At 42.1% G+C, this 13,477-nt stretch overlaps 1 protein-coding gene across 2 annotated transcripts in view; it reads left to right on the forward strand.

Moving 5' to 3' along the window:
• The window catches only part of PRRC1 (proline rich coiled-coil 1), a 30,295-nt gene extending 21,713 nt beyond the window's left edge, over window positions 1-8,582 (forward strand). For both annotated transcript variants that reach the window (XM_077291377.1, XM_077291385.1), the window contains 5 exons: window positions 4,190-4,292; window positions 4,861-5,024; window positions 5,587-5,690; window positions 5,883-5,985; window positions 8,180-8,582. In XM_077291377.1, coding sequence (XP_077147492.1) covers window positions 4,190-4,292; window positions 4,861-5,024; window positions 5,587-5,690; window positions 5,883-5,985; window positions 8,180-8,389 — 684 coding nt within the window. In that variant the 3' untranslated portion in view covers window positions 8,390-8,582. The remainder of the gene's footprint in view (window positions 1-4,189; window positions 4,293-4,860; window positions 5,025-5,586; window positions 5,691-5,882; window positions 5,986-8,179) is intronic.
• Window positions 8,583-13,477: the final 4,895 nt, after the last annotated feature.

The following is a 13,477-nucleotide window of genomic DNA, read 5'->3' on the forward strand; positions in this document are numbered from 1 at the left end:
TCATGAGGGCTTGCTTGTTTGCCTGACAAGTAGTTTTGAAAAGCATGGTTCATTTTACCTGGACCTTTCACCAATTATATACGCCATGTCATTCATGAGATCACCGTGACTCAGCGCATGGTGATCGAATGAACGTGTCTGCTGTTTCTCACAGTAGGACACATGGAGTCATCGGCCCCCAAAACTACGATCGCTGTGATTGGCTGGCTGTAGAGAATTGATCAGCCAATCACAGCGTTTTGAAATTGCCTGAAACACTGATGTCCAGCCTACAGTCAGTGCTGTAAGAACACCAATCATAGGCTGGAGCCTAGCAATGCTGGCGTAACCAGGCCAGCTTTGATTGGTGTTATCGACGATTATGCCAATGACACCAATCAGAGTGCCCAGACATCATCTGACTCCACAGTGACTGCCCTGTACTTCCTCATTCTAGCTGAGGACTTGTACAGGGCGGTCACTGTTTCCCTTTGTGTGCTGTGCTGGGCCTTGTGGTGCCAAAGACTATTCTAAGCCTGTACTATCACTGCTGCTGCTGCGAAAGAAGAAAGAAGACTTCCTGACCCTTCCCTGTTCAGTTCTTGATCTTTCCTAATCCACCCCAATCCCTCTATTCTCGCTTTCCCACACCCTTCTGCCACCAAGCACTTGATCGCTCGATTTTGGCAGTTTTTTTCGTGCTTGCTGCAGCTGCTGATCAGAGATGCAAATCCCTGAACAACATCCATGCTCGCTCTTTTCCATGCCTTTTTTTGTCCCTCTTCAGTTCTTTCCCTCCTCCCTTCTTTTTCACCACCTCCGTATGTGTGTACAGCAGCCACCAAGCTGTGATCAATTACACAAATCACTGATTAGCACCCGTGCCCGCTTTTGGCAACAATTTTTTGTATCCCCTTTTTGCACCACATTCGTGCGTGCATCCTATATAGCCGTTGAGCACTCATTACTGACGTACATTAGTGATTGGCTTCCTTTTTTTTTTTTTTTTTTTGTGAAAAAAGAATTTAGATTACTTGATAGGACTAGATTGGGACAGTAAAAATATACTATAGTAATCTATGCCTACTACAGTATTTTTTACTGAATTGAGTCAGAGTTAGTGTTAATGCCAAAAAAAAGAATCACATCCGTATGTGCGTCCTACAGCCTTTGAGCACTGATCACAGATGGAAATTAGTGATCGCCCTCTGGTTGCCGCTTTTTTTTGTGTGAACATTTTTTTAAGAAAATTTAGATTAGGGACAGTAAAAATATGCTTTAGTAATTGATGACTACTGCAGTATTTTTTACAGAATTGAGTCAGGTTTAGCGTCAGTTGCGGGCGCTCAGTAATACTGATAATTTTTTACTGAGGTCCATTTATTAAGTTTGTTTTTTATTTCACCAAATTTTAATATTTTTCTTTTTATATTCTATTATTTGTTTTTCCTCCTTTAAATAAAAAAGAGGTTCACACCAAGCACTCATACACACACATGAATATAATTTGGTACACACAAACACCGCGTACGTGGAAATTGTCTCCCCGCTCGTCCCAAACCCAGTATTCAGTGGAATAGGCATACGCTTTCCTTGCCTCCGACACTGATAGTGAGGGAGAGTATCCCACCTTCCTTTATTTATCCTCCTCCTCCTTCCTCTAGTGATACCGAACCGCCACACAGACGCCCAGGATAGAAAATAAACCAGCGCCCACCGTTACTGCCCTTTATGTACCTCACATCCCGAAAATTATGAGCCACTGATTGCTGATTTTGTGGTGCAATCAGGAATCCCAATTTGACACCACGTAAATCTCATGTTGTGGCAGACAGATTTGTATTTCCAGCAATTTTTATCCCCAAATCCCACTTTATTATTTGCCAACTGGACCCCTGTAGACGTTGTAGAAATTATGACATAGGGCTTGGTTCTTCACATGGGGATAGTGAAGAAGCCAGAAATTAGGCAATATTGAAGTGTTAATGTTTTGTATAACCCTCCACTGGTCCAGACATGCTTTGAGGCCATCCACAAATGTTTGCAATAAAACGATAATGCATGGTGTCCTCCCTGAGATGACCCCAACTTTTACCAACTTTTCAAAGTTCAGCCACATTTGCTGAGATGTATGTTCCCCAAATGGACATCTGCGTGGATAAGTCCTTCATTTATTTCAAGGGGATGCTCAAATTCCAACAATACCTGCCCAGTAAGGCTACTTTCACACATCAGGTTTTCAGTGTCAGGCTAAATCTGGCTAAGTTTCAAAAAAACTGGATCAGGCGAATGTTGCCGCCGGATCAGGTTTTTTTCCCATAGACTTGTATTAGTGCCGGATTGCACCGGATGACATTGCGTTTTGTCCGGTTTTCACCGGATCTGGCAAATCTGCCACTTCCGGTTTCTTGAAAAAACGTCTATAGCAACGTTTTTTGTCTCCGGCGAAAAAGCCTGAAGTGCCGGATCCGGCGCTTCTGGCTGTTTGCTAGAATGGAAGCCTATGGGAGCCGGAAGGTGCCGGATCCAGAAAAAGGCGGATCCGGCGGCCTGATCCTGTTTTTTAAACTGAGCATGCTCCAGATTTTTTTTTTATCCAATAATCTAGATAGGCTAGCCGGATCCGTCAAAAAAACGGATCCGTCGCATCAGTTTTTCACAATCTGCGCCGGATCCAGTTTTTCCAACATTCGCCGGATTTAGCCTGACACTGAAAACCTGATGTGTGAAAGTAGCCTAAGAGGGCCAGGTTCAGAATTAAGCTCCACAAACTGAGAGCACCTCATGGTACTCCCACAGGTTTAGAGTTTATTTAGGGCAGGACACCCCGATTTAACCCCCTGAATGCCCCGCTGTCTTGGGAGTGAGTGGGAAAATTGTAAGGGATTTAGTGTACCCATTACTGGATCAAGGTTATCACCTCTACTTGGGTAAGTTTTATACCAGCATCCTACTCTTCAAGTCCCTCTCTGTGCGAGCTACTGTAGTCTGCGGTACTGTCTGCAAAATCAGAGAGGCCTCCCTAAACGCTAATTGGGCAGCTGCTCAGAAAGGGTGACAGCAGGGCCCAATTTAGTGACCACCTGCTGGTGGTCAAGTACAAGGACAAGATGGGTTGTCATTTTCTTGACCACCTTACATGGTGCTTTCAGAACCCCCACTGCTGTATGAGGTACCTCTACACAGGTCTGCAAATCAGAGGGTGTACTGGGGTACAATAAGAACATGGGAGGAGTTGATCTCTATAATCAAGTCCTCCAGCCATACAGTGCCATAAGGAAAGCCAAGGTGTGGTACAAGAAGCTAGCTGTGCACACCGCACAGATGGTAATGTACAATGCCTTTGTGCGACCACGATGTGCAGGCCAGACCCAGGACCTTCTTTCAGTTCCAGGAAGGTGTAAAGTGTGTTACAGAAGGGGGACACAAACGGACACCATTTATCAGTGTGACACCTGCCCTGACAAACCTGGTCTATGTATGAAAGACTGTATCAGACTCTACTACTCATCCATGGACTAATAAATTTAATTCTGACTTGCACAACTCATATGCCAACCTGATGCACGCTAGACACTACTCATGTATGCCACCACATTAGTAAAGTTTGGGGGAAGATACCAGAGATTTGTCTCTGGGGGCGTGTACTTTTTCCACTGCGTGAGATTGACCAGTCATAAGCAGGCCGTGTCATACATGGGCTAGAAATAAACATGCTCTCCTCTCCTCGCTGATTTCCGCAGCAACTGTGTAGAGAGACAGCAGGTCTGAGTTAAGTATCATTACAAACACTTCCAGATTTCATCTCCTGACAGTCAATCATTGCGAGAGGGAGTCTGTGGCTTCGCATTGTTAAATAGAAAGGTCAGTCACAGACTAGTGATAGGTACTTTTTAGAAGTGATGTACAGGATGTTGCAGAATACAAGCACTTGGATTTACTTAAATGATTCCATTTCATGTTTAATAAATGTGGATGAGTGGATGGGTCACTTTCCTCTATGGCTACAGCTGTTTGAGGTCTATTAGAACCGTTCTTATCAGCAACTGGACTATATCAATATAACTATGCATTCAATGTATTTTCCAACTCCTTGTAAAACATAAAGACTATTTTCTGAGGTTTTCTTTTGCTTTTTTCACACTCTTGATTGTTTTACTGCTTTTCTATATACTAGAAAAAAAGCATTAAACTCTACCATTTGTTGTAGGGAGTTGCTGGGAATCCCGTGGTGAAATCTGTGTTAGATAAAACCAAACACTCAGTGGAGAGTGTGATCACTACTCTGGATCCCGGCATGGCTCCATATATACGTAAGTAATGAAATATCAAATCTATCATTATGTACATGTTGATTTTTGCTTTACTTGTGGATGATGATGATGATGGACATAACTCCACATAAACTTTGTATTTTAGCTGCAGGATTTGTTTGGTCCTAGGCTGTTTGCACACGTTCCAGATTTTTCCCGTTTTTTTCGCTATAAAAACGCTTAAAATACGCATACATATGCATCCCATCATTTATAATGCATTCCGCAATTTCTGTGCTTATGTTGCATTTTTTTCCGCAAAAAAAAACGCATCGCGGGAAAAAACGCAGCATGTTGCGGATTTTTTGCGGATTTCCCACTATATTATGCGGGAAATATGTGAAAAATCCGCATGCGGATTTCTTGCAGCAAATGTCCGGGTTTTTTTCAGGAAATTTCTGCAAGAAATCCTGACATGTGCAGATAGCCTTATTCATTGGAGGCTGAGTGGCATTAGAGAGAAGTGACAAATTCGAGAAAATTTCATACTAGAGAAAAAAAGTAATAATGTCAATGACTAACAGTGATCGATTGTTAATGATTGATCATACATATTTTATTTCTTTAGGATCTGGAGGAGAACTTGACCTAGTGGTAACATCAAAGAAAGAAGTGAAGGTTGCTGCTGTGCGAGATGCTTTCCAAGAAGTTTTCGGCATGGCCCTTGTTACAGGAGAAGACGGACAGTCAAACATTGCTCCACAGCCTGTTGGTTATGCTGCGGGCCTAAAGGTGATTTATTTTATTTTTGCATAGATATTAGCTATGATCGAACCTGCTCTGTAAGGTGTTATCCAAGCATTCTCAGATGCTAACAGTGTCTTCGGCATGCTGGAAAAATATGCTCAATTACCCGCGACTGCATGTGTTGCGGCTGTTCGACAGCTGCAACACATGCAGGAATCACCTGTTTGCTAGGCAATCCCTGCATGTATTGCGGCTGTAGAACAACGGGGAGACATGCAGGCACGGGGACTTGATAATATTTTTAGAGCGCGCTGAAGACACTCGAATAACACCTTATCCCAGCAAGTTCGCTCATCACTACTAGATACTTTATAAAAAGTACTAGTTGTAATACCCCACAGTGAAGGAACATCTCTAAATATGTTGTCTAGAAGCCAAGGACCTTTAATTTCTCCTAGTAACAACTCTTATAAGGTGGCTTACTTGCTGGGCTCGGTGGAGGGGACGGATATTAGCTCTTGTATAATCTATTAATAAAAAAATAATACATGGCTAATAGGTTCAAGTATCATTATAGCCCCTTAACTGTAATACCTTCTGCCTACAGGGAGCTCAGGAAAGGATCGATAGCCTGCGTCGGAGTGGAGTGATCCATGAGAAGCAGCCTGCTGTGTCAGTGGAAAATTTCATTGCTGAGCTTCTGCCAGACAAGTAAGCAATGGATATATGAGCAGAATAACATCTTTCTGCTGGTGTCTCCATTTAAATCTCTGTTATTCATGTTGTTTTGTATCATGTTAGTCACGTATAAGATTATACTACAGGTCGGTATCCTATTGCACGGGTAAGAGACATTAAATGAATAATCTATGTGCATATATCATATTGTTATGCATGTTTCAGGTGGTTCGACATTGGCTGTATAATTGTTGATGACCCGGTCCATGGCATACGTTTAGAGGCCTTCACACAAGCCACACCTGTACCTTTAGAGTATGTACAACAGGTATGTTAAAAAAAAAATTCCAGTCCGGTAGCACATACACTCAAGTTCTCGTGATCGGTCATCTTCCAATTGTCTCGGAGTTTATTCTAAAGCTATTCAGATGTATGATGACACCTCTATGGGCACTGAAAGGGGTTGTGTTATGTCTGGAAATGGTTAAAATTGCAAAGTGCTTGTAAAAACAACTTTTGCAATTTAATTCTTATTACAAATCCACTCCAATCTCAAGAACAGAGGGATTTTTAATTTTATATAGTTTGCCACTTGATGTCTAGGTATCTGGTCACCTCTGCAGTAGATGGTTTCCTGGTCCAGGAGTGTCCCCTTGCATGGTGTTTGCTATACAGCTTTCAAGCGCTTCTCTGAATTTGGCTGGATCCGACCAACTTCAATGCCGCAATGCTTCTCCGATAGTACACAGGCAAATCTATTTTTTATAGGGCTTCTTGAGTTGCCAGTGTCTCCGGTATGTGTGGCAACAGTTTTCACATTTACTGGAGACACTTGCACATGTAGACCCATTCAAGTGAATGGGTCTGTGCACATCAGTGTGTTTCCACAGACCGTGTGTCTTAGAGCAAAACACACTGACATGTCCATTTTTTTTAACAGTAGCAGGTGTCGCAAAACGTCCCGCACACTGATGACACACCGATGACCAGTGTGACACATACCAGCACCTGGGAATCAGCGATACTGTTAACACTGTTCCTTGGCGCCAGGTGCTTAAGACATCTCACATCACTGTCCCATGTTCGTACTACGATCAGCGTAAGCATTGGACAGTGTTGAGCGTTGTATTCAACTATTAACAGCAAGAGCAGGCGGTGGCTGATGGGAGTATTCATCAGCCGCCACCTGCGCTATAAATAAAAATGACATGGGGTTCCCCTGTGTTTTTCATAACAAGCCAGGCAAAAGTGACAACTGCGAGCTGGAACCCCCAACTGTCTGCTTTAGCAAAGCTGGTTATCAAGAATAGCGGGGTCCCCTTGCCATATGTTTCAATTATTTAAATAATTAAAAAAAACAACCTGGGGCCCCCTCCATTTTTGACAACGAGCCAAGCTAAAGCAGACAGCTGGGAACTGATATATTCAGGCAGGTAAGGGGCCGTGGATATTTCTCCTCCCCCAGCCTAAAAATAGCCTGCAGCCGCCCCAGAAAAGGCGTATCTATCACTCCCTGTGGTGGTGGCAAGTGGGGTTCATATTTGAGAGGTTGGTGTCAACTTTGTATTGTCCGGTGACATTCAGCCCACTGCTTAGTAATGGAGAAGCGTCGATAAGACACCTATCCATTACTAATCCTATAGTTGTGTTGTAAATAAACACACCGTGAGAATAAACAAAACACCCTTTTCTTTTTTTTATTTAAAAATAACAAACATCGTTCCACTCACCTAACACCCATTCTATTGAAGCCATCATCTTCTGTAATAAAGCAAAACTAAAAATCAACCATATCCCTCACCTCTGTTGTTCTGTCCCATGCCATAATCCATGTCTGGGGATAAACAGTTTTCAACCTGGGCGGGGCCAAGATGTGACCGTCCAAGCTGAGAACCACTGAGGAATGAGATGCTGCGAGCATCAGTGACCAGCGCTGACATGATTGAGGTTACCGCAGGTCACTGAGGCTGTGTTCCCAGCTGGGCTGAACTGCGATGCCCTCAGCACCGTGAGAAAAAGTCAGTGAGTTCACTGCAGTTCACCGTGAGAAATTTCTCAGGGTTAATATGCAGTGAACAACTCCTTTGTGCTGCTGTTTGATATTGTCAGCAAGGAGAATCACTGTCCAGCGCTGTAGTTTTGATAAAGAACTTCTTATTTACTGGGCTTATTGTTGTAGTTTTGATGAAAATCTGTTTTATCAGCAGGAGATTATCATTAGTGTAGTAGTAAACCTGCTTCTTGGTGGTCCAGTAATATCCCCACCACTGATTGTCAGCTTTCTGCTTATGCACAGTGTACACAGAACAGTCAGTGCTGTGGTTGGGGTTATACAGCGCTCAGCATTCAGTGCACTGCTAGATGTATAAAAATACTTACTGACTCCTGCCTTGTCCAGTGTCTATCACTCCTACTGTCCCATATTACGATGCTATGGAATTATTTGTTTAACAGATGTCTTTCTGAGGTATGAACACAATGATAATATAACATTTCGTACTCTTCTTCCTCCCACTGTATAGGCCCAGAATCTCACCCCACAAGATTACAACCTCCGGTGGTCTGGCCTGTCGGTAACGGTGGGCGAAGTGCTGGAGAGAAGTATCCCCCATGTCAGCAGGACTGATTGGCACGTGGCATTCACAAGCATGTCACGCAGGCAGATGATTTACAGTGCCGCCAAAGCCCTTGCAGGAATGTACAAGCAGCGTCTCCCTCCAAGAATTCTCTGAAAACAACCTGACATGACATCTTTTTATATAATTGTGGGTTTTTTAGATCTGAAATTGAGACCAAACGACTCGGAACAGTAGTTCTCTATTGTTTAAGGGAAACCTAAAACGCTGCACAATTCTCTTCTACCAAGAAATTCAATCTTTTGTACCATCGAGCGGTTACATTCGTTAAATACATTGCTAAACATCAGGAAGTGTATCGTCCCCATCCCTTCCTGCACCCGCGATATCTGTATGTGCTCAGCTGTAGAGGTGATGGTGGAAGGCCGGACTTCTTAGCAGAGGAGTATATATTATATACTGCCTGTACTTCCTTCAGTAGATGCGCCATTAATCACATGTATATTCTATAGAAATAACTCGCCAAGCTTTAGGTCCTACGTGTCGGTGTATATAATACACAATGTGTGTCTGTTCATGTCCATATGTGCAGATCATACAGCCCGGAATATATATCGGATGTGATTGCACCTTTATTACTGTTCTGGTTGATATTGCAGTTAATAATATGGACGCCTTTGGGTGCACTTTTTTTTTTTTTTTTTTTTTTATTTAAATGCAACCCATTTTGGCAAAAAAAAAAAAATTCTTGCAATTGTGTTTCATTAGATTTTTTTCTGCATTTGGCTTCTATAGCCTGTGTTGCACTGCACGTATCTGGCTGCAGAGTTAACAGTCAATCCATCAGTGAGCTGCTAAACTTGTGGTAATAAATGAGTTCAGGAGAACAAAGACTGAATTCAGACGTCCGTGTTTCACGGTCTTTGTTCGGACCGTAATGTCTGAAATAACCACAGGTCTCCTAACACAAACTGAAGAGTCTGAGGCTTTTGAGTTTAGGTCCGGAGAGCCACAATCCAAACTCGGCCCGTGAAAAACAAACTTCTGAATTCAGCCAACAGCTCATTCCACAGTCACAATAAGCTCACTGATGGATCCATAGTTAACTCATTCTGCAACCAGCTATGTACAGTGTGACCCTGGGTCTGTACCAGCTTAAGGGTGGAATATTTTAAGTAAGTGCCTGTATTTAAGTAACAAAAAAAATTAACCCCAAAGGTGTCCATATCCTTATAATCCTTATAATACCATAAAAAAAACCATAAAACCAAAAACCATATCGAGGTAGCTGTACAGTAGTGACCTGGCAGCATCTGTGTTGCTAATGGTGTCATATGATATCAAGGAAGGTTTATCTTTATTTTGGTCCTCGGGAACTAATTCATGCTCTCAGTGGTCTCAGGGGAATTTCCTCTAACACCACAGAAAAGTAGTTAAAAATAGCTAGGACTAAGGGTTTTCCTACCCGAAACCCATACGGTAAGCAGTATAGATTTTCTGTTTTAATATGTGCACATTATCCCAATTTTGTTTATCCTATATGATTAAAGGTTACGTTTTAACTTCTTTCCTTTGGTGCTGGAGAACATCTCCTTCTGGACCATTGATTAGTAAAAAATGGTAAATACAGCTTCAGAAATCCGATGTATATAAAAGCATCAAATTTATTAGGTAAATTAAAAATAAGACGACATCATGGTAGTCACAGCCCCGGCTTGGGGAGATGATAGGCAGACGCTCAGGTCTTTAATCATTGCTGATTGCAACGCATCTGCCTATCATCTCCCCAAGACGGGGCTGTGACTACCATGCTGTCGTCTTATTTTTAATTTACCTAATAAATTTGATGCTTTTTTATGTATCTGATTTCCGAAGCTGGATTCACCATTTTTGACTATTGATTGATCTTCCTGCGGCACTGGTGGATTTTCCGAGCTCCGGACTCCACTATGGGTGAGCTGACATATTCCCCTTTCTTATCTTTATTCTATTGAGAGCTATATGACCTGGAAGCCAGATGAGTGCATGACATCAAGACCACAGAGTGTCTACCCTGGAGACAACAGAATGTCTACCCCGGAGACCAGGGCTGAGAAGTCGGTAAGCCAAACCTACGACTCCTCAATTTCCATGACTCCGACTCCACCATAATGGACACTGACTCCACAGCCCTGCTGGAGACCACAGAGTGTCTACCCTGCAAGTCTCCAGGGACACTTTAACACAGGAGTGATGAGCTGAATTAACGCTTTATCTACTAGTTCTGGCCGTTCAGCATTCCTTTTTCGGTCCTGAGGGATTGCAGTGATGTCAAACAAGCATATGATCTTTGGACTGATCCTTCACAGCACATGCCACTGAAAGCAATCCCACGTTCCCTTTTTATCTGAATGTACATACAGTATGATGCTACGGTATAGCCTTATGTCTTTGCTACAGATGGAAACCTGTCAATGCCTATAACTATTCCGGACAAGGCTCAGACTCTGTGCAGAAAGTCATGTGTTAACCAATCACATACGGGGTCTTATGTTCAACCTCTAACTAAACAGATATATCGCACTTCGCGGTATGATTAGTTGAAATCTTGGCTTTATAGTAATTTCATAGACCATGGCATTATCCGCTGCTGAGAATATCTCCTTTGGGTCCTGTACATGTGATCAGTAAGATACCAGAGGAATTTACAGTAGTCTGTATTCTGCGTCTGTGATCACCAATCTGCATAATATGGTCTCACAATTTGTTATACAAAAGTCTCAAGTGGGACAGCGGAGATGAATCTGTATTCTTTGTTTCCATATTTCCCAGTCTCCTCTTTTTTTGTGCAGTAATGTTTTGGCTTTGTACATCACCATCACCATATATGAATGTAGGCACTAGTTCATAATAGTATTTTCTAAGGGTGAGTTCAGACCGGATTTGCCGCAGATTTGTGGTGTGTATTGTGTGCTGCCAGCCTGCGGTACATTACTGTACAGTATATATTACAGTATAGCTGGCGGGAGTTTTAAAAACTTCATCCACATATGGGAGAAGAAAAATCTATGGAAAAATGGAGCCTTCTGCGGATTTCTCAACAAGCTCCAAACTTTAAGGACACAGCCGCACATCAGATTTGTTTTTTCTCCTGTGTGATATTAGTTTTGCTTCCATTTTTTTTTTTATCTTTAAAAACATATGGCAAACTGCCCTATTCTGATTCGCAGAAACAGATGAAAATAGAAGGGAGTATACATGGAACAGACACAGGGATCTATTAAACATGGATGTACAATTGGTAATATTAAATCTGTGCTGTCTATTTTTATAATGGACAGAACACGCTTGAGAAAAACTGATGTGTGAACATGTCCTTACTGATTTCTGTAGTCCTAGTGGGCATTGTAATAGATAACTGGGCATGTAATTTAGTTTAATAATTCTGATTAGGATGTAATAGTGAAAAATCCTTTTAAACGTTTGAAAACTAATCTTTCTTTTTTTTTTACCAATTAATTTTTACAATCGTGACATGTCATCCGCTTTATTTATAATATTTACAAGGATATGGGCATATTTTTCACTTTGATTAGGATTTTTACAGGTGCAGTTGTGGGGTTCCCCCGCATCAATCATTGATCACTTATCCACGTCTTAAAGGTGTTTCGGGAAATAAGTTTTTTACTCTTATTGGCTTGAGCTGGATAAAGAAAAATACACTGATTTTTTAGTCACCATTCAGCAACATTGCTAATCTGGTCATTGTTGACAGACTGCAGTGGTGACGTCACAACTACAACACACGTGTCCGCTGCAGCCAATCACTGGGCTTAGAGGCTGTCTTAATTGTCATCACCACTGAGCCAGTAATTGGCTGGAGCGGGCGTATGCGCTGTAATCACAATGTCACCACTGGATCCTGTTGCCAAAAAAGGAGTATTGGTGAAGATGTTTGGCTCCAACATGGGACCGGTGACCTTTTTGTTTTCACCCAGCGCAAACTATTAGTTATAAAGATGTATTCCATGAAAACCTCATAATGGGGACATTCTGTGAATAAGAGAATGATCCTGAACCTAATGTTGCTGAGGAGTTGATTAAAGCAGTGGTCATGGATGCACACTCACAGAATCAAAGAATGTTAGAGTTGGAAGGGACCTCCAGGGTCATCGTGTCCAACCCTTTGCTCAATGCAGGATTCACTAAACCATCTCGGACAGAGGTCTGACCAGCGTCTGTTTGAAAACTTCCATTGAAGGAGAACTCACCACCTCTCGTGGCAGACTGTTCCACTCATTGATCACCTCCATCGCTCTATACAATGTCTATAGGGTTGACAGAGATAATCGAGCGCTCTGCTGTGCAGTAGACTTTGATTAGAGTAGTAGCGCACTTGAATGACCACCACGCCTTTCAAAAGCCTCCAAAATGGGTGCCTGAAAACCTATTTTAGTAATCAGTTAGCTCACCACTGATGAGGATCTACCACCTATCCTCAGGGATATTTGTGGCATAACCCCTGTATTGACAACAGCCTCGCAGAACTGCGTCCTATGGCCAGCCTAGAAGAATCCTGTACCATTGCCTAAACTGCCATGTACAAATGTGCAATTTTGGAACTTCTTTATCATTTGAAGGACGTACCTACTTAGTTTGGGAAACTGAACTGTGTCTGGTGTAGCAGTTACTGAAATCAAAATACCCATGAAGTAAAACATTACTTCCCAGAAGTGAAAAAACTGCTCTTGTCATTCTGCCTTGAAAATACCGTTTGAATATTTTCTACTAGTAATATATAAAAGATTTCTGGAACCTGTTTTAGTGGGCGCTTGATAAGTAGCGTGCAAGTTACTATATTATAAATGCAATGTTGCAACGTACTGTCTTTCAGGGAAACATCACATTGGGGTTAATTCGTGAGAGTGTTTTCTGCAGAGAATTCGCGTGAAACACTTTGAAATGGTTCTTACATTATTCGCTCTACTTTTCTTTAATCAGTGATTCTGATTCTTAAACAATTGACTTCTTATTGTGAACAACAACAAAAAAATCTGAATCCGAGCCAGGAGAGCATGCTCACTGCGACTTCACAGTCTTTGCAGGAATAATTGCTAAAAGCGGGCATTTGTTCCAGCCAACACATATGGGCAGTCATTCCCGGTAGCCCCGGTGTAGATGGTGAAACTGAGTAGTACGCTAATTATGCAAGTTTGCCATATTTTATAAGGTTGCTTTTCCTTGCGGCTTTGTAGGTTTATTACA

Source organism: Ranitomeya variabilis, chromosome 1 (assembly GCF_051348905.1).
Source record: "Ranitomeya variabilis isolate aRanVar5 chromosome 1, aRanVar5.hap1, whole genome shotgun sequence".
Classification (NCBI taxonomy): domain Eukaryota; kingdom Metazoa; phylum Chordata; class Amphibia; order Anura; family Dendrobatidae; genus Ranitomeya; species Ranitomeya variabilis.